Source organism: Vombatus ursinus, unplaced genomic scaffold, assembly GCF_900497805.2.
Source record: "Vombatus ursinus unplaced genomic scaffold, bare-nosed wombat genome assembly UNPS02014807.1, whole genome shotgun sequence".
NCBI lineage: Eukaryota > Metazoa > Chordata > Mammalia > Diprotodontia > Vombatidae > Vombatus > Vombatus ursinus.
In genome coordinates, this window is record NW_020954585.1 from 18,508,979 (window position 1) to 18,531,581 (window position 22,603).

Consider the following 22,603-nt stretch of genomic DNA (forward strand, 5'->3'; position numbering starts at 1 on the left):
ACATAGGTAGTGGATCTAAGGCAATATCTGAACCTAGTTCCTATGGTGCCACCACTACAACTTGCATTAAGACCTGGGTTCACATCCTCCTTTTGTCCAAAGCTGATCTACTTAGCCTCTCAGTATTCCAGAGGGACTTTTAAGATTCAGATGAGTTACAGATCTGCATTTCTGAATCTTAGAGAGAGTCCCCATATCAGAAGCTGCTCCCACTGATGAGATTATTGATATCTAAACCTCTACCCCCCCATATGTATTTTACCCACTCCACTTTACATCTGCTGTCCTACCTGATTTCAAATCCATAGAACAAGATGCCCCTTCGCTGCTGTCTCCCCCCCATCCTTTTCTTCCTCCTTGTCTTCCCCTTTAGATTGTAAGCTCCGTGATGGCAGGGACTATCTTTTTATTAATTCTATCCCCAGCATTTAGCACAGTGCTTGGCAGATAGTAGGCTTTTAATAAATGTTTATTAGATTGGATTTCTCCAGAAATCAAATCAATCAAATCAACAGGCATTGCTTAAGTACCTACTATTTTCTAGGCCCTATGCTAGATGCTGAAAATACAAAAACAAAAAAATGAAACCATTTCTACTCTCAAGTATTTTACATTCTGTTGCAGAAGACACCATGTTGGGGTGGAGAGAGAGAGAGAGAAGAAATGAATCAATAGATACAATAAATAGAATTAAATACAATATGTACAGTAAATAGAGGGATGGGGAAAAAGTTTGTATAGAAAGTTGTGGTTAAGCTAAGTCCTGAAGAAGTGAGGGATTCTGTGAGGTAGAGGGAGGACATTCTAGGCATGGGGGATAAGCAATGCAAAAGCAGAGATCCCAGAGATGGAATGCCATGTGTGAGGAAGAGAAACTAGTTTGTCTGGACGATAGAGGAGTAGTGGGGAGTAACGTTTAATGAAACTGCAAAGCTAAAGTCAGGGTTGGGGCCAGAGTATGAAGGCCTTTAAAATCACAGAGCAGTTTATTGATTAGGGGAGTGACATGGTCGTTCCTGTGCTTAAGGAAAACCTATTTACTTTGTGTTTATCTTGGTACTGGGATGTGGGGGATGTGTGTGTGTGTGTGTGTGTGTGTGTGTGTGTGTTTCCCCCATTAGAATATAAGCTCTTTGGGGACAGGGACTATTTTTGCTTTTCATTGTATCCCCAGTACTTAACACAGTATCTGGCACATTGTTAGTGTTGATTTAAGAAATACTTCTTGATTGATTTGAAATCACTTTGAAATTACACAGTTGTGTGATAGATCTATCATTGAAAACTTGTTTGTGCTGGAATTTAATCACCTCTGCTGTTAGACAGCTCTTTCCTGTTTAATCAATCAATATGTATTTACTAAGTACCTACTGTAGTATGTTCTGGGGATACAAATACAAAAATAAAATATCTCCTGCGCTTAAGAGTCTTATGTTCTACTAGGGAGATACAACATGTTTATACATAAGTAAAGGAGATACACAACATACATACATACAGATAGGAAGAGGGGTAAGATACCTTGAGGGGGAGACAAGAGGCAGCATGTGCACATGGGTCACACTACTTCTCAGATCCCAGTGGAGACAGCCTAGGACCCTGAAATCAAAGGCTCCAGGAACAGTAAGACCCACTCAACTTCCACCAATGGACAGGTAAATCTAAGAGCTCTGAGAACTGCAGGGCCAACAAGACCATTGGTTTTGCTTCCAGCCCAGCCCCTAGAGACATGTCTAGAGGAGCAACCTTTGTAGAGATGTATACCTGGCAACTGCCTCTGCAGGTGCTTCACCGTCCCTTCAGTAGCTACTGAAGACCCAGAAAAGTGATATCAAATCATAGTTATGCCAAATAGTCCAATATTTAAAAATCTGTATGATTTAAATGACATTTAAAAAGATATATTATCATATGCTAGCTGTTGCATCTTGATGACCACTGGGCCTTACCCTTTGACTTGGAGCTAAAACCGTGTGCTATCTCCTCTTAGAATGTGATTTTGCTGAGAACAGAAAATGTCTTTTTTTTTTTTTTTTTTTTTAATTTGTATCTCCAGCACAGCCACTTACACAGAAAAAGTGTTCAATAAAAGTTAGGTGGAAATTCCATGACACGCCGTAATGTGTAGGGCTTTAGTGGACTTAATTATGCAAATGTAAAAGTTTAGGATCAGAAGACCAGATTATACAAAAGCAAATTATCCAGTGTTCACAGTGCCAGGCACATAATAAGCACAAAATGCTTGTTGATTGACATAAATAAACAAAAGAAATAAATTGATAAATAAATACATAAATATTGGGTGGCTTGGTGGATAATTTTGGGTTTAGCATTAGGAAGACCTACCAAATGTAACTAGTTTGTTCAGTGACTAGATCTCTGGGCCAGGATTCAGGAAGACCTGAGTTCAAATTTGTCCTCAGACACTTAATAGCTGTGTGACCTTAAGCAAGTCACAGAACCTACCTCACAGAGTTGTTGAAAAATTTAAATGGGATGATATTTGTAAAGCTCTTGGTCATGAAAAGGAGGCGAGTGACAGCTAATGGCAAGATAGTAGAGTCCTAGCTAGGCCCTGGTATCCTGGTAGTTTGGCTGAATAAGACACAGACACAGACACAGACATACACACACAGCGCTTTTCTTAAAGATTGGCCATCTCCCCTGTTTTGCTTTTTATCATTCCCTTTGCGTGAGCAACACTTCTTTAATAATATTGCATGACCTGTTCTTCAAAACTTCCTATGATATCCAGAAGTTTCTCTAATCTTCTTATCAGGACATGTAATTATATGGATAAGGGAATAAGGTTTTCTTCTTTTCAGAGTAATTATAAACAAAGCTAGTCTTAATTTTGATGTATGAAATTTGCATGAAACCATACAAATTAGAGTTTGTGGAGTCTTGCCAAATGCCTAGTCAATTATTTCAATTATCTTCCTAGCTGTTTGCAGGAAAAAAAAAATCTTTCTTTCCATCAATGGAGTGTGAGACTGATTATAAACTTCTTGAGGGCAGGGAGTTTTCTTGTCTTTTTTTCCTGGGTGACTAAGATGGTATGTTACCTGTAGTAGGCAATTGATGTTTATTGAGTTAAATTGAATAAATATGAGGTGGTATGGTGGCCTACTTTAAGCATAATGTGAAATTATCTTTTTTTAAATAGAAAACAATGAAATATACCATTAATCTGAGGTTTGGAATATAAAGGAAATTAATTGATTTTTGGGTGGCTTTAAATTTGAGAACTTTTTAAACCTAGCTATCAGAAAAATAGAGCAGAAACCTTATAAAAACCTTCTGTGTCTTAGCTATTTAGGGGTGTGTTGTTTTTTACTCAGAAACATTTAAATCAACAGGTGGCAAACTAACACATTTCAGAATGGACTAGTTAAAAAACCGTAATTCCTGTTATGAATTAGCATAAATGTTTTTACCTAATTAAGAAAGACTCTCACTTCCTCTCTCTATCTTCATCCTTTTCTTTTTTCACTGAAAGAGAAATGGCAGTTTTGTTTATGGAACTCTTTTAAAGAAAATGAGAGTATTGGACTTGACTTGGGATTACTTTTCATGATTGTGGATAAGTATAGGCTTCAAGGCTTGCCAGTCGCTGAGTTCTTTGGCTTTTTTTCTTACTGTTTCCAAAGGCTTTGTTAGTGTCTTGCAAATGGAACTTCAAGCTTTGGAACTGGTCCATTAAAAAGCTGTGTGGTCTTAGCCACAGTAGCAGCACAGCATATTTTTCCAGTGCAAGTTGCACAGAGGTTAAACTCAGTTGGAATTCTGAGAGACCTGCCCCATTGGGATGCATGTATATGTGTTTTTATGTTTTGGGTTTGGGTTTCTTCTGGTTTCTGAAATTATATTCCTTTTTAAATTGATTTCTTGTTTACCTGGGATTAAAGTATTTATTGTTGTTGGTGGTGATGATGACGCGTGTTCTTATGTTGGACATTCCCAGACTCTTAATTTAAGAAAGTCAAGTCATTCTATATATTTATTCTCCTTTGGGGGGATATTTTACAAATTACTGAGAGCTCACCATTATTTTGCTATGCTTCTTTAAATTCACTCGTTTTAATTGTCTACATATGAAAGAAGATTTGAATATGTACCATGAACTGTTCCTAATCCAAACAGGGTGGTTATTGACTCAACTAAATAACTTGAAGTAAAAATAGATGCATATTCTACATGGATTATTGTGGTTCTTTAAAGCAGACAGCATGCAGGTCAGCTATTAGTATCTGCCTATCTTCTAATGAATTGCTACAACAAGATAGTAAAGAACTTTGAATCTATGTCATCTAAGGATCTGTTAGAATTTTTTAGCCTGGAGAAAAGGAAACTCAGGAGAAGGGAGTTAGTTGGGTAAGACGTGGATCCTGATAACTGTCTCCCTGTATTTGAAGGGCTATTATATAGAAAAGGGATTAAATTTGTTCCATTTGATCCCAGAGGACTGAGCCAGGATCAGTGGATGGAAACTACAAAAAGACAAAATTCACGTTGATGTCAGGAAAATCATCCCAACAATTATAGCTGTTCAGGAGTGGAATGGGCTACCTTGGGAGACTGTGGGCCCTCTTTACTGGAAGTCTTCAAGCAGAGGCTATGTGAGCACTTGTCAGAAATGCTATAGTGGCGATTCCTTTGCACCACATTGGGCTAGATTGGCCACTGAGATCTCTTCCAGGTCTAAAATTCAGTGTCTCTGAGGATAAAATAGTTTATGGTTGATTCCATATGTGGTACTATGCTGGACCTAGAGTCAGGAAGACCTGAGTTAAAAGCTGGTCTTAAACTTGTTGTGTGACTTTAGGCAAGTCACTGAACCTTGGCCTACCTCAGTTTCCTCATCTGTAAAAAATTATGATAATTATAGCAAGTAGTTGTGAGGATAAAAATGTGATAATATTTGTAAAGTGCTATGTAAACCTTAAGTACTATAAAATATTATGACATTGAAGAAGAAAATAGTACTTAATCAGTCATTAGAAGGTTTCCTGAGGATGATAGGCACCTATATCTGGGGGGGACATGGAAAAACCTTTTATAGAAGGCTCAATCTTGGAGAAAGCCAGAGATCCTAAGAAGTGGATTTGAGAAGAGAGAACATTGACAGAATAGGGGAGAGCTAGGACGGAGGCATCTAACTGGGAGATAAAGAGCAGTTTGTGAGGAATGTAAGTGTGAGATTTGTCTAGTTATGGTCAATTGTAAAACATATGAAAGTCTACTCGGTGTTTTCCTGACATCAAGCCAAAATCTGCCTCTTTGTCATTTCCACCCATTGCTCCTGGTGGTGCCCCTCCTCCACGTGACAGATAATTGAAGATAGACTGTCTTCCTAGAGTCCTTTCTTCTCCAGGATTCCCCTAATTAACCCTTCTCAAGGATTATGAGAGATAATAAAGGAGTGAAGTAGCTTCACCAGTTGTGTACTTTTCTTTAAAAAGCTGTCTCTTTTGCCATGTGACACCCCACCACCACCACCACCACTCTCCGCCATCTGCCCATCCTTTCTTGAAAAACAGAAAACTCCAAGCACCTGGTGTTTGCTCGTCCTTTGCCTAGCAAACTCCATTTCCTGTTTCTGAATTTCTTTGATCTGACTCCTGAGGTAAAAACAAAACAAACAAACACACAAAAAACCAAAATAACCCAGAAACCAAAAAACACCCTTCAACATTTCTTAAGCAGCCTGTTAAAAACAAAGCTTTGTACTAGGAGCTGGGGTAATGTGCTAAACGTCCTCCACAGTTCAAAGATCTCCAAAAGTACAGAACCAGCTGCTTCTTCCTGAGATGTCTACAGAGGGAGGAGAGAGTCTTGTGTTTGAGGGAAAGGGAGTTTTTCTTTTTATAGTCCAACACTACAAGTTTATGTTTGGCAGGGTCATAGAAAGCTCCATGTGGGTTGCTTTAAGATAATTTTTTTCAGAATGATAATGCTGCAACTATATGTTGGAACTAAGAGGTCATTTAATGCAAGTACCACATTTTATAGATGAGGGGAAAAAGGCTAAGAGAAAATAGTTTTTTTATTTTATAATAAATAAAAATCAGAAAAGGTGATTTATTTCCTGTAAAGCAAATTTATTTATCTGTAGCTAGGATAGCTATCCTGTATATAAGTTGTCCTATACATGTTATATGGCCAGGTGGTGCAGTGGATAGAGTACCTGGCCTGGAGTCAGGAAGACTCATCTTCCTGAGTTCAAATACGACTTCAGACACTTACTACCTGTGTGTCCCTGGTCACTTATCCCTGTTTGCCTCATTTTCCTCAGCTATAAAATGAGTTGTAGAAGGAAATGGCAAACCACTCCAGTATCTTTGACAAGAAAACCCCAAATGGGGTCATGAAGAGTCAAATAGGACTGAAAATGACTGAACAACATACATGTTATCCATTGTGATGTATATCATTAAGATAACGACATATGTTGCATGAACAGTAAAATTCAATTACAAACAGTTGTTAAGCATCTACTATATGCAAGGCATTATCCTATGTGCTAGGAAAACAAAGATTTAAAAAATGACACAGTCTCTACCATCAAAGAGCATTCAGATTACCAAGAGCAATATGATGTATAATACAAAGGACAGTATGGTTCAGTAGAAAAAGCTCTGTTTGGGAAGTCAGAGGATCTGAGTTCAAATTGCAGCTCTCCTACTTACAATATCTGACATATAGGGCTTTGAAATGTGCTTTACGTACATTTTTCATTTGAGCCTCACAACAACCCCCAGTTACTTATTAATAATAATAATAAAATAATTAATTTTAATATATTAATAAATTAATAAAACAAAGTTATGTGTAATAAAATATTGATAAGAATAATTAAAATTTAATAAAAATAATAAACAGGTTATTATCTGTTTTGCAGATTAGGAAATTGAGGGTCACAAAGATTAAGTGATTCTCCATGGTTGTGATCATAAGGGTCTGAAATTAATATTTGAACCCAGATCTGACTTCTCATCTAGCACTGTCTCCTCTCTTGGGAGACTTAACTTCCCTGGACCCCAGTTTCCATCTCTAAAATGCATGGGTTGAATTTAGTGTCAGATACATTCTAATTTGAAATCAATGCTCCTATGAAAAATACAATTAAAAGGTAGAATGTGAGAAGGGTAAAGGGAAAAACTAGATAAGAGCTCTAGGAAAATTTGAGGAGATAAATCGCTACAAATTTCTTATAGTTCATTTTGCTGTTTAGATTAATCTTATTTTCTGAAGTCTTTTAATGTGGTATGTGCAAAACTATTTTTTATGTATATGAGACAGAAATATATAAAGTATAAATCTTTTTTTTCCCATAACTGAGTGAGCTAGCTAGCAAGCAAGAGATCCTTTAAGCAAAATTAGAAATTGCAGACACTATTATGATTGGACTAGAGTGTGGAAATTCTGTGAATTGTGTTATGTCAGCATCCTGCTCAAGAATAGGCTGTGTAAACAATGGAAGTTGGTACATTCTCTGAATGAGCAGCCTTCCTTCTCACTTACAGACCTAACCACTGCAGTTCTCCAGATTTCTAAGTGTTTATTTCATAGTAAAAAGGGCTCTAAAAATACCAGGGCAGTTAGGTTTTTATTATACATCATTGCACTTAGACTGGCATGGGACATATAAATTTTAAAAAGGAAAAAAAAAAAAGAAAAAACCACTGCATGCAGAATTTTAAAGAAAAAGCTACTGAAATTGGTGTACAGTAATTTGCTTTGGGTAAGGATTTTAAAGTGCAAAAAAGATTAGGAACTAACTTGTCTCCTTTTAATTTAAAAAAATTGATATAAATAATGTTCAGTTAATTTTTAAAGAAATAGCTAGTAGGCCTGTACTTACATACTACGCTATCCCAAGGAAATTTATTTGTGGCAGGTTTTTTAGTTTATAGAAATTCTCTTTCTGTAGCAAATTAAAAATAAAAAATTTTAAACTGAGTTCAAATTTTATTTTGAAATGAAAATAAAGATATTTTGTTTATGCACTCTAGCTTATTCAGAAAAATAATATAGAGATTGTAGAGAGACTACCAGGGGTGGAGAACCTTTGACTCCGAGGCCCCATGTGGCCCTCTGGGTCCTCAAGTGCAGCCCTTTGACTGAATCCAAACTTCACAACCCAAAGTGATTTTTATGATGCCTTAAAGGCTATTTATGGGCCAAAGAACTATGGTGTATCTCAACTACTCAGTGCTGATGGAGCCTCATTGATTAGTGATAAAGACATAATTTTGGAGAGATGGGCTGAACACTTCCATAGTGTTCTCAACAGATCATCATCATTCAATATTGAAGCCATTGATTATATGCCTCAGGTTGAAGTCAACTCCTCTCTAGCTGAACTTACAACTGAAGAAGAGGTGTTGAATGCCATTAGGCTTCTCTCCTATGGCAAAGCACCTGGTGCTGATTCTATTCAAGCTGATATTTACAAGGCAGGATGGTCTTCTGCTTATACAAAAGTTTCCAAGTAGTATTTGAACCCTGATCTGACTTCTCATCTAGCACTCTGTCCACTCTTGGGAGACTTAACTTCCCTGGACCCCAGTTTCCATCTCTAAAATGCATGGGTTGAATTTAGTGTCAGATACATTCTAATTTGAAATCAATGCTCCTGAGAAATTTTCCAAGTTGTATGTCAAGAGGAGGTTATTCCGTAGGAGTTCAAGGATGCCTCCATTGTCCATCTCCATAAAGGTTAAAGAAATAGAATGTCCTGTGACAATCATAGGAAGGTCTCTCTCTCTTAGTCATTGCTGGCAGGATTCTTGCCAGAGCTCTCCTTAATAGGTTGGTACTTCACCTGGAAGATGGTTATCTACCTAAGAGCCAGTGTGGCTTCAGAAAGGACTGAGGAATAGTTGATATGGTGTTTGCTTCCCAGCAACTCCAGGAGAAATGCCAGGGGCAGAACAGAGATCTGTACACAGTGTTTGTAGATCTGACCAAGGCCTTTGATACTGTCAGTCATGAGGGCTTGTGGAAAATCATGGCAATATTTGACTGCTTAGAGAAGTTTGTCAGTATCATCTGTCAATTTCATGACAGTGCACTTGTACAGATTTTGGATAATGGACGATGTTCTCAAGCTTTCCCAGTCACCAGTGAAGCGAGGTAAGGCTGTTTGCTTGCTCCCATGCTTTTTAGCGTGATGTTTTTAGCATTGTTGTCAAACGCCTTCAACAAGGATGAAAATAGCATCAAGGTCAGCTACTACATTGATAGAAAATTATTTAATTTGAAAAGCTAAAAGCCAAGACTGAAGTAGAGGGAGAATTGGTACATGATTTTTTGTTTCCAGATGGCTGTGCACTTTGCAGTCTCTGAGGCTCAGATGCAACAAAATATGCATCTGATCTCTGCTGCTTGTACTAATTTTGCCTTACAATTAACCAGGAAAACAGAGGTTCTCCATCAGCTAGCATCACATTATCCATACATGAAACCACTGGTTACAGCAAATGGAGAGATTTTGAATTCTGTGGATAAGTCCACTTACCTTGACAGTATACTTTCCAGGGATGTCTACATTGATGATGAAGTTGACACATGGATTGCCAGACCTAGCTCAGTATTTGAGAGGCTCCAAAGGAACATATGGGAGACAAGAGGCATTAGGCTGCCTACCAAACTAAGGGTCTACAGATCCATTGTGCTGATCTCATTGTTTTATGCCTGTGAAACTTGGACACTCTACCAACACCATGCCAAGAAACTGAACTGCTTCCATTTGAATTGTCTTAGGAAGGCTCTAAAGATAATCTGGTAAGATCTTACCAGACACTGAATTCATTTCCTGAGCTGAACTGCCAAGCATTCAAACTCGACTGCAGAGAGCGCAACTCCTATGGGCTGGCCACATTGTTCGAATGTCAAATGTAAGCTTGCCTAAAAGACTATTTTATGGAGAACTCACACAAGGCAAGTGCTTACATGGAGGTCAGAAGAAGGGATACAAGGACACTTCAAGGTCTCCCTGAAGAACTTTGGAATCGAATATGAGAATGGAAGACACTGACCCGAGATAGGACCACCCAGCATGGTGTATTCTCATCAAAGAAGGCACTGTGCTCTATGAGCAAAGCAGGATTGCATGAGCTCAAAAGAAACATGGGATGTTCAGGTTTAAGAGACATCTCTGCTCCAAATATTCATATGGACTATTTGTGCCCGACCTGTGGTAGAGCGTTCCACGCCCATGTTGGTCTGATCAGCCACAGTCGGACTCTGTGCCTTGACTCCAACATAGAGATATCACTTTGGTCCTGTTTGAAAATGAAGACAAGAACTGACCAAGATAAAATGGCCAACCTGAGAAGCCCTCCACAGTCTGACTTCAATCTACCCTTCCAGTCTTCTTTCTCAGTAATATCTTTGAGCCATTCTGTGTTCCATCCCAAACCTCTACCCATTTTCACAGGCAATCCCATAACACACTCCTTTCTTCTCTGTACCTTTCACAAACCTTCATTTTCTTCACGGCTCAGTGCAGTTACCAGCTGGTATCTCCCAGTTGTTAGTGTTTACTCCTACCTCAAAATTTCCCACAAATCTTTATTGTTTCTTTACTTCCTTCCCTCTTGCTCCCTGCTTAAGAATATACTTATCTGTATTCAAATTATAGCATTCTATAGACTGTAAATTCCCTGTGAGGATGTGGACTGACTTTTATTCTTGTCTTGGTATCTATGCACGCCTTGCACATAGTAGATGCTTTATAGCTATGTGTTGAATTAAATCAGTAGGAAATGAGAGATAAGCAATTTGGCACAAAGCATTGTTGCAATTAGTAGGCCTATCCTTTCATAAACTTAGTTATCTAAACTATTGTATTTGTGCCTGCCTCCTAGCTGAAATAAGAAGAGGAAGGGAATAAGCATTTCTCTGTGCCAGGCACTATGCCAAGCACTTTTCATATATGTCATTTGAAATCATTTTGGTGCTTTGTGACACTAGCACAGTGGAAAGAACCCTGCATTTGTAGTTAAAGAATCACGGGATCTGGTTTGGAGGGCACGCAGAGCCCATTTACTCCTGCACGAATAAGAATACTTTTGACAGGATATTATATAAATGATTGTCCAGACTTTGAAGACCACCATTAAGGAGAAACCCATCTTCTGACACAGCCCACTCCATTTTTGTACAGCACTCGTTTTTAGGAAGTCTTTACTTACATCAAGTTTAAATCTAGCTTTTTTGGAATTTCTATCCATTGTTCCTATTTCTGCCTTCTGTGACCAAGAAGAACAAGTCTAAGTAATACCTCTTTACATGACAGCCTTCAGATACTTAAAGTAAGTTATCACATTTCCTCCAAGTCTTCTCTTCTCAAGGTTAAACATCTCTAGGTCCTTCAGTCATAATCATATGGCATGATCTCAGAGCTTTTTCCTAATTGCCCTCCTTTGAATGCTCTCTTCTCAGGATCCTTGCTAAAATGTACACAGAATTGAACATAGGACCCCAGATGTAGTATGTCTTGAGCAGAGGACCATCATCTGCCTGCTCCTATGCTTGGGCTTCTCTTAATGAAGCCTGAGATTGCAAACTTTTGTCTATTCTGTATCATATTGTTGTCTCTAAATAACTTGCAAATTGCTTTTTTTTGAGGGGAGGGGAATGTAAAATGTGTGATGTGAATTTAAACACTAAGAAAATAAGCTTATTTTACTCCTTAATTTTGGAAAATGTTTACTAACTCATTTATACATAGTTTCATTTGAAAAGCTTAATTGAGAGGCTGTGTGACATAGTGGATAAATAAAAAGTTGATCTCAGGAGCCAGTCTAAGTCTTTACATTCTGGCTCTGTGACCTTGGACAAATCATTTAACTTCTCAGTGCTCTTGCTAACTCTCTGAAACCTTAGAGTGCAGACGAGGTACTGACCTATATCATAAAGGGGGTTTTTTCATTTCAAGATTTCCCTATACCAGTGAAATTAGAAGTCTAATCCTGTCATTAATTTGACAAAGTAATGTGCCCAAAGGAGCAATACCATAGCAGAAGAAAGTTATATTTATAAAAATATTTGCCCAGTGTTCAAGCCCTTTTCCTGTTCTCTAGATTAAAGAATGAATAAATGCTGTTTACAATAAAATAATAACCTATGGGTTTAAGATAGAATGAGCAATGTTTCAATTAAGGGAAAAATATTTTAAGAATGAAGAATGATTGGGAAAAATGGTGCATTTAAATTTTCTAAACTATTACATTTTACTCTAACAAACAAGGCTTGCTTGTTTTGTTTGAGTTATGAGATTGGCAAACAAACTAAAAATACATAGCAATGCAGTCCCATTTCATTTAAGTGTGCCTCAGAAGGTATTTTTTTCAGGAGAATATCCCTTGCAGCTGCTTCCCATATGGCCTTTTCTGTTTTCCAGAACACATAGTCTCCACTGAGCCCCAACCTCATTGTAAATTTTCTGGTTGATAGGTTAGACAGTGGCATGGAATTATTCTGCTCTAAGATCTATTAGAGGAGTAGCTAGGTGGATAGATTGGATACAGTGAATAGAGCACTGAGCCTAGAGTTCAAGTCTAGCCTCAGACACCTACTAGCAGAGTGATCCTGGGCAAGTCACTTAACCCTGTGTGCTTCAGTTCCTCATCTATAAAATGAGGTGGAGAAGAAAATGGCAAACCACTCCAGTATCTTTGCCAACAAAATCCCAAATGGGGTCATGAAGAGTCAGACACAGCTGAAACAACTTAGTAAAAACAAAGATCTATTAGAAGTAAAAATGTACCTCAACCTCAGGTTCCTTTCAATACTCAGATGCTGTTTTGTAGATTTATAAAGTTCACAAAGAAAAATGTAAGAAAGAAAACTTATCATTTTACCTGTGTGATTTTGATTAAGGCCTCTGGACCTGGGCCTTATTTAGTTCCTCATATAAAATGAAAGAGTTGGGCTAGATGACCTCTGAAGTCCCTTAATGCTCTAAATCTATGATCTTATTCATAGTGGAATAATCAGACTGAAAAGGTTTTCTCTGGGAAGCCTGTCCTGATCCTCCCAACTGCTGCTTACCTGCTCTTTATTTTGCATATGATTGTCTATGAGCATGCTGTTTTCTCAATAGAATATAAACTTCTTGGTGGCAAGGACAATTTCATTTTTGTCTTTTTATTTCAGCACCTAGCACAATACCTGCCACAGAGTAGTTTCTTAATAAATGGTAATTGATTTGGGCACTATAATTTAAAAGGCATCTTTAGACTCTCTTGAGTCAGAACCTTCATTTTTGCATTCACTGCCTTATGTGAACTACCTCTTCTACTTAATAATTTATTCTTATCAAAGTTCTTATCTTCAAAATATCTTCCATTCTTTTCTTTTCTATTTTTGGCCAAATGCCACTAGGTGGCAGTAGAAAAATTATTATTGACAAGCTGAAGACTATTCAGTGGGAAGGCAGCCAGAAAGGCATGGGGCCTTCAGTCTACATGATGTGAAGATTATTTGGACATGATGGCTATTCTCAGTATTTGAAGGGCTGTCATCTGGGATTAAATTTAGGCTATTTGGCTACAAAGAGTCAAAATTAAGCTTGAAGTCAAGAAAAGCATTGTCACAAATAGAGCTATCTAAAAGCAGAATGGGCGGCCTTGTCATCTGTTATAATAGAGATTCCTTCTGGGCATGAGTTGAATTAGATTGCTTCTGAGGTGTCTTCTAGCCATCCATTCAGTGATATTTCAAAATTTCTACTTGTGAAAATTCATCTTCATGCCATTAATATTTTAAGTTCTATTTTACATAAACAGAATTTCCTTTGTAAAAAAAAATTTTCTTTTAAATAGATAAAAGTGATGCTGTAGAAGATAAGGACCCCAGTGCTAATGTGGCCGCTGATATTTTCACTTAGTTACACTGCACACGCTTAAAGTATTTTAGATTATTATGCTATTAATGCTATTAGCCTCTCTGAGTTAGAACCTTTACCATTATTCACTCCTTTTACTGTCTCTTCCATTTCAAATTTTTTTCTTACCAAAGGTCCTGACCCCAAAGTACCTTATGTTCTTCATAATTTTAAGCTTTATGCCACTAGGTGGCAGTAGAAAAATTAGTCTTGCTGTTTTTACATGCATATAAATCTTTTTAAAAGAAATTTAATGTGTTGTTATAGATGTTATATAATGAGGTAATGCTAAATAAAGAAACACAAAGCTGTATATGGATTTATAAGGTTCTTTTGTGATGAATGTTAATGGTTTCATCTGCTGCTGCTGTTTGTTCTTTGTTCTCAAAGAAGACCATGACATCAGGGAGGTGATGCCATGGCATGCAAGTGAATTGTATTTAAGTGAGGGAGAAATGTGCAAAATCACCAGCCTCACTTTCTCCTCTGGAGCCATCTGGGGCCAGTGGCCAGATGTGCATCAGGATGGATCAGATATGGCCCAGGATGCAGTGGGGGACCATGGCCTTTTTAAGCCAAGGTCCTTAACATGTCTGAGTTTGACTGAGGCCATGGTTTCATCTAGATGAACGTTGATTCTCATTCATGTTAGGGCAGTAGGAAAAAACCAGACTTAGACAGGGATATAGACTTAAGACACACTCACTGAGGCCCAGGGAGGTTAAATGATTTTCTTAAGGTTCGACTTCAGAGTTCAAATCTGGTTCCTCTGACTTCAGAGCCAGGGCTTATTGCACTCTACCTCCTATATTGTAGGATCTTTAAAGAAGAAAAAGAAAAATTCAGCTTTTTACCTTATTAGTTTGGAAACTCAGAACTTATTTGCCATTGCTAATAGGGTGAAAAGATGAGGAAATCTAGTTTTTTAATATTCAAGTAAGTTATGAACTCACAAACATTCACTATTAATCACTCAGACAGAAACAACTACCCTACCAAGTAATCCTGGCAGTGCTTCAAACCTTAAAGAAGGCAGACCTTCCTGATGTTTCTACTAAATTCTGTGAGATATCTATATCTACATCCACATCTACATCTAGATCTATATATCAGTTTTCTCATCTATAAAATGGCAGAGGAGGGAGGTCCTAACCAGATCCTCTGTAAAGAAGGCCCCTTCTAGTTTTAAGTCTGTGATCCTATGATCCTGGAACCTCATGCCTAGTTTTTAATAATAATCTCCTGACTCATCACTTCTTACCCCCTCCTCTCCCTGTTTCTCTTCTTCAATCCATTCTGCATACTATTGCCAGATTAATTTGTGACACAGATACAATTTTTATCTTGGCACTCCTGTCCTCATAAATTTAGAGTGACTCCTTATTCCTTAAATATCCACTCAGACCTCCTCTTCATGTTTTCCCTGTCTTATTTGTCCAGCTTTATTTCCTAAGGTCCCTGACATAAAACTTACATTCTAGTTAGTAAAAGTACAGTCTCCTTGCTGTCCTTCATACAGTCCACCCTATTACCAAGTTCTATTGTCTGAATTACACTTTGTTCTCCTGTATTATCTATTCCTTCTGCTTCCCATCTCCTCTCTACCTATCTAAATTTAAATTCCCAAATCCTTCATTAATCCTTTACAGTTATTCCAACCCATACAGATATTTTTCCCCAAAACTTTTCTTGTTCTCTTAAGTACATGTACTAAAACAGTTAATTATTCTCCATTTGTTTCTTATGTGTGAAGGTAGTCTTCTCAACTAGATTCATAACAAACCCTTCCAGCCCAAATGGACTACTTGACATTTTTTATATGTACCCACTCCTTTTTCTGCCTCCATTCTCTCATGCTCATGCCACTGCTTATGCCAGAGATGTCTTCTCTTTTCTGCCTGCCCCTCTTTCTCAGTCTCTGCCTTTTAAAATCTTATCCCCTCTTTCAAGGAATTTGTAGAATTAATGTGCTTTGGATACAGTCTTATATTTTTAATATCTGTTTCCACAGAACGCACCTTTTTAAAATATGATAGAAAAAGGCTCTAAAACAAACAAAATGATTTCTCCGTAAGCTCGTAAAATTTTTGTCTCTAAATTAGTGAAGGGAATTTTATTATTTCAGATTGATGTTAGATCACACATTTTAAAAAAGTGTAATTTTGTCAGCTGAAATTTTTTTAAAATTAAATTCACTGTTATTCAAGTCTTGAATTACACTGTTTTCTGCTTGTAACTAGGTACCATCTGCCAGACAGACTAGACCAGACTTGTCATAAAAAGGGCCCATAATATACACCAAGTACAGCCCAAACTAGATTAAAATGTGATTGGGAAATATTTAGTAAAAATACAGTAAAACATAAATACGGTTAATATGTAGTTTTCTAGGTCAATATGCTGCCCATAAAGATCCTTATGTATGGTTTAGTGGCCTCCATTTCTATTCAAATTTGATGCTACTGGACTAGACCATTTGTATAGACCATAATCTGTCTATAAGGTATAAGAAACATATACTTTTTAAAGATCATTAATTCTTTCTCTTTCCAATAATTCTTTTAGAGTTTATTATGCCATCTGCTTTCATCATCCAAACTTGGACTTAATGAAGTTGGAACTATTAGTCAAGCTCTTGGGTATACGTCTCCAGATTATTATCCTAAATTGCTAAAAAATGTGAGTACTTTATTAGTATTAAGGTTTCCATTGTCAAACACAGAATCAGTAAAAAGGTAAATGGAAATATTTCACTACTCCACGAAGGATGTTTATCTGTGCTCTGTTTATATCTTCTTACCTTGGACATACATATGGCCATTTAAGGAAGAAATTTGAAAGAGGTGTTTATGAAAAGGGAGAAGGAAGCCTGGAAAGACTATACTAAATCTTAAGTTTTTTAAAAATTTAAACATAGTGCATTTGTTCATCCAAATGTTTTAGAATAAGCTTCCTTGACTCATATAAACAGTGCCTGGTAGTATTAGACAAATCCTACATTTTAGAAAACCTTAGGTTTTTTTTTTTAAGATTTCATGTTATGGTAGAGAATAAATAATACTGCTATAAATTGAATCATATAACACGTCTTAGTGATAGTTATGTTCTTTGCTGCAAAAATGTTCATTAAATAATTTCTATGGTGTAATTTTAAAAAAGTACTACAGGAAATATTATTTTATGTAGTTCAAAAAATGTTAGCAGTAGTACTCACACAAGAAGATTAAATTGGGGGAATAAGCGTAAGACAAGAAAAAATGAAATTATAACTCGATTACAGATGATAAGACAACTTATTTCAAGAGCCTAACAACTCAACTAAAACATTAGTTGAAACAATAACTTTAGTAAAGTAGCAGGATATAAAATAAACACGTAAAATCATTAACCACACAATGTTGTCACTCATTTTAAATTTAATATATATTTAATATTCTATATGTAATAGAGTCATAGTTTCTTATACAAGCCTCTTTCTAGTCTTCATATAGGGAAACATTTATACTTCTATTTGTTGGTGTTTATGAAGTTCGTGGTAAAAGAAAATTTGAAAGATAAAATAAAAAGTAAGCTAAGATTTTCATGTATTTGTTGATCAAGTGAGTCCTTTGAAAACTTTAAGCATTAAATATTTACAATTTACTTTTTTTTTTTAGTTCACCAAAAGCATTCCCCTCAAACCTCCCTTGTCCTAGAGAACAAGTTTTTGCCAGTTAAGAAAGACAATCTAATTTTTGTTCATATGCTTAAACAGAAATAAGATAGCATGGACATTAAACAAAATCACAGTTAATCAAATGTATCTTTGTGCAGTTTTCATATGGCTCTGACAAAATAAAACAAATGGAGAGGTTTGGGGAGTGAAACCTCTCCGGAAATGCCACTCACATCAGCAAAACAGAATTAATCTCATCCTGTTTGCAATGTGTATTAACCTGTCACTGATTTTGTTTTACAGATGGTCTTATCATTAGTGACTGAACTCAGAGTGAATCATCTTAATGGATTTAGCATTCAAAAAATGTAGGTACCTCCCAAGTTTTAAAATGAACCAGTTAAATTTTGAGATAGATGTTTTAAAATTCTAGGAAAAAACCATAAATGTACTCATATGATGAATATGTAAAAAGATTCCATTAGGCAATCTGCAAAAGAGTATGGGGCCAGGGGGACAAGAATGGGATCAAAGCAGAGTGGGTTGACTTTGGCAAGGCCACCTCATCATCCAAGTAAATTTGAGTAGAAAAAGGAGATAGTGGGAGAAGGTGTCAGAGTGATGTGAGATGGGGATGATAGTGAGGAGGAAGGGGGAAAGGGGTCAATGGAAACAGCTACATAGGAGTTGGAAGCTTGTTTGCTTCCTGCCACCCCAACTACTACAAAATTTCTACAATTTATGTTGCTAATTATGTTTCTTTAACATTTGACTCCCCCTTTATCCAAAGCAAAAGCTTTGGAACCATTCTTGTCCTTGACCATTCCACTCATTTTTTAATTTTTTCTCTTCATCTGAAGCACCTTCTAGAACATTTAGTGGTTTAGTCAATAGCAATAATAACAGCATTTATATAGTGCTTAAAGGTTTGCAAAGCCCTTTATAAATATTATTTCATTTTGTCTTCACAACAACCCTAGGAAGGAGGCGCTACATTATCCTCACTTTGTAGATGAAGAGACTGAAGGAGGCAGACAGGTTAAGTGACTTGCCCATGTTTACACAATTAGTATCTTATCTTATGAAGCCAGCTTTGACTTCAGGCCTTCAGGTCTGACTCCAGACCTAGCGCTCTATTCTCTTCACCAACAACTATCTAGACAATACTCTGAATGAAGGGGCTTGCCTTTTTCAGAATCTCAGAGTTGGAAGGGGCCTCAGAGGCTGCCTAGTTTAAGTTGAAATTGAAGAATAATCCCTCTACACCATATCCACCCAGTGGCCTGAGTCAGACTCTACTTGAATACTTCTTGTGAGGAGGAAAAGGATTCCCTCCTACTGTGGCCAGTTCCATTTGGGAAGGGTGCTAGTTGCTATACAGTTTCATTTGCAAAAGTTTGTCAGTTCCCTTCTCATTCTTCATCAAGGATGCTCTGGATGAATATGCAGATTATTTTGGTAGAGATTTTATAAAAGATGGGAAAGCAGCCATATGAATTGGAAGGGATTGATGTTTTCTCATTGGCCTTTTCAGGGAATGGGTCCATGCTTTTTTCAAGCATTTGGTCTCTTCTCTTCCGTCACACATCTCGAGATTTCAGTGTATGCTTCAATACTTACCAAACTTTATTGCCTCCATCTTTATTTCTCATTTGCTTTTTAGATTACCACATTCATTTCAGTAACAATAATAGCAGATACTTAACGTAGTACTACAAAGTCTTCAGAATGCTTAATAAATGCCTCACTTTATTCTCCTTCACAACAGCCCTTATAAAAGAAGTACTACAGTTATTGTCCTTACTTTTTTTGTTGTTGTTGTTGAGGCAGTTGGGGTTGAGTGACTTGCCCAGAGTCACATAGCTAGTAAGTGTCAAGTGTCTGAGATCAGATTTGAACTCGGGTCCTCCTGACTCCAGGGCCGGAGCTCTATCTACTGCACCACCTAGCTGCCCCCCTTATTTTTCAAAGGAGAAAATCCAGCCAGAGAGAAGTTAAGTGACTTGGCCAAGATCATTTATTATTTGAAGCAGCTGGAGTCATGGTATAGAGAGCCTGGAGTCAGGAAGATCTGAGGTCAAATCCTGCCTTACACACTTACCAGCCTACGTGTAATCCTGAGCAAGTCACTCCACCTTTGCCTCAAGTTTCTTAAGTTATAAATGGGAATAATAATCATCACACCTATCTAGTGTAGAGTTGTTGTGAGGATCAGATGAATTTATAACTGGAGAGTGCCTAGCACAGTGCCTGGTTTATAGTAGGTGCTGTATCAATGCTTATTCCCTTCCCTTCTAGTTTAGTAAATGCCTCCCATGTGCAGGATGCTGTTCATATCACACCAAGATTCACTAATAATTGAGTTTGTGTGACCCTAAAACTTCTAGAACCTTTTCACATAAACTGTTGTCTAGCCATGTTATCTCTCATCTTACACAGGTGGATTTGTTTTGGATCTAAGTCTTTACACTTAACCCTATTAAATTTCATCTTAAAATATTTGGTGGAGCTTTCTAACATTTTCCTATTGTGTTAGCTGTTCCTCCTAGCTTTGCATCGTCTGTAGAATTAGTAATCATGCCTGCCACCTATGCCTTTGTCCACATCACTGTTAAAAATGTTAGACTTAAGGTCAAGCACGGGCACAAATTCCTGACGTGCTCCATCCAGTAGAGAACCATTGATCATTTCTTTGTTTTTTGGTCTAGTAATGCAGCCATCTTTACATTTGTGATTAGTTGTATAGCACAGTGGATAGAGCTCAGGCCTGGAGTCAAGAAACATGCATTCAAATGCTACCCCAGAAACTTACGAAGTCATTTAACCACTGCCTTAATTTCCTCAAGTGTAAAAAGGGGGTAATAATAGCACCAATCTCCCAGGGTTATTGTGAGATTCAAATCAGGTAAAATTTGTAAAGTGCTTTGCAAACCTTGCAACATGAAATCTCCCTGCTTACATTTCTTATAGCACAATAATATACCATTATAATCATGTACCACAAATTGTTCAGCCATTCCCTGACTGATAGGCATCTTTTCAATTTCTAATTCTTTGCCACCACAAAAAGTTATTATAGCTATGTTGTTGGCTAGCTCATATCTCTCTATCAAATTTATAAGAGATTTTTTTTAAGGGTTCTTTTGTTTATTTGTTTGTTCATTCATTCATGCATGCCAAGAACAAGGTAATTGAGAAAAGAATTGCAGTTTGTCTAGCACTACCCATTTTTGTATTAAAATTTATTTTTTTTAAGTAATAGAAATAACATAAAAGATCAGTGCAATCAATTAAATGTACTTTGAACCTGCTTACAGTTTAAAAAATTAAGTAATTCTTGTAAAATATCATAACTATTTCAGTCTCTCTAAGTCTTTTTTGTCTTTTTAACTGTTTTATTGATACTCTTTCCTATATCTCTCAATTCCCACTGACTCACCACATCTCATTCCCCTCCTTGCCTTGCCCCTTGTAACAAATAAGTCAAGAAAGAATACCTCTCTCTCTCTCTCTCTCTCTCTCTGAAAACTTCGGTCTCATTCCAAACTTCTAGTCTACATGTGTCTGCTGAGAGCCAGGAAACATGCGGCACCATCATTCTTTTAAAGCCAGTCATGGTATTGATCAGAGCGAAGCTACATTCCTTTGTGATCACTTCCTTTTCCGGATGTTAATAGTCATCCATTAAATAATAAGAGTTAGAATTTTGACAAAATACAAGTCAAATGCATTGGTCTATTATTTGTAGACTCTACTCCATTTTTTAAAGTAAGGGCAACATTTGCCCTTTTCTACTTCTTTGATACCCTTCCTTTTTTTTGTGGATCACTGACAGTGACTCAGCAATCTCATAAGTCATTTTCAGTTCATTTGTACTCATCAAAGGAACTAGATGTCCTTTTCCCTAAGGATAATTAGGGCAATGATCTGAGAAATTTTTCTTTAGTATTTTCTAGTCAAAAATTATTCTCTTTGGCAGAGAAAACAGAAGCAAAGTAAGTGTTGAGTATCTTTGCCCTCTTTCCTTCATTAGGAAATCAGGGATCATTGTCTTATTCACCTGAAACAGTGATCCTGCCCCTCCTTTTTAAAAAAAATTTTTTTTTTAAATTTTTTCCCTAATTACATGTAAAAATAATTTTTAACATTCAGGCTTTTTTTTTTTTTAAGTTTTGAATTCCAAATTCTATCTCTCCACCCCCTCTCCCCTCCCCCTTCCCTAAGATGGTAAGCAAGCTGATATAGGTTATACATGTGTAATCATGTCAAACATTTCCATTTTAGTCGTTTTGTGGAAGAAAACTTAAACCAAAAAAAGTGAAAAATAGTATGCTTCAATCTGTATTCAGATACCATCAGTTATTTGACTAGAGGTGGATAGCATTGTTCATCATGATTCCTTTCGAATTGTATTGCTGAGAATATCTAAGTCATTCATAGTTGTTCATCATACAATATTGCTATTACTGTGTATGGTGTTCTCCTGGTTCTGCTCACTTCACTCTGTATCAGTTCATGTAAGTCTCTCCAGGTTTTTGTGAAATCATCCTGCCTGTCATTTCGTATTATATGGAATAATATTCCATTACAATCATATACCACAACTTGTTCAACTATTCCCCAACTAATGGGCATCTTTTCAATTTCTAATTCTTTGCCACCACAAAAAGAGCTGCTATGAATATTTTTGTACAAATAGGTCCTTCCTCCCCCCCCTTTTTTTAATCTCTTTGGGAATACAGACCTAGTAGTGGTATTGCTGAATCGAAGAGTATGCACAGTTTTATAGCCCTTTGGGCATAGTTCTAAATTGCTCTCCAGAATAGTTGGATCAGTTCACAACTCTACCAACCATGCATTAGCGTCCCAGTTTTCTCACAACCCCCTCCAATATTTATCATTTTCCTTTTTAGTCATATTAGCCAATCTGATGAGTGTGAGATGGTATCTCAGGATTGTTTTAATTTGCATTTCTCTAATCAATAGTGATTTGGAGCTTTTTTTCATATGACTATAGATAGCTTTGATTTCTTCATCTGAAAACTGCCTGT

The 22,603-nt window shown here is 36.9% G+C and overlaps 1 protein-coding gene across 1 annotated transcript in view; it reads left to right on the forward strand.

Annotated features, from left to right (window-relative positions):
• Nucleotides 1-22,603, forward strand: part of FANCC (FA complementation group C) — a 207,460-nt gene that overhangs the window by 107,026 nt on the left and 77,831 nt on the right. Inside the window, exons 5-6 of the mRNA XM_027875129.1 lie at nucleotides 16,463-16,576; nucleotides 17,856-17,920. Coding sequence (XP_027730930.1) covers nucleotides 16,463-16,576; nucleotides 17,856-17,920 — 179 coding nt within the window. The remainder of the gene's footprint in view (nucleotides 1-16,462; nucleotides 16,577-17,855; nucleotides 17,921-22,603) is intronic.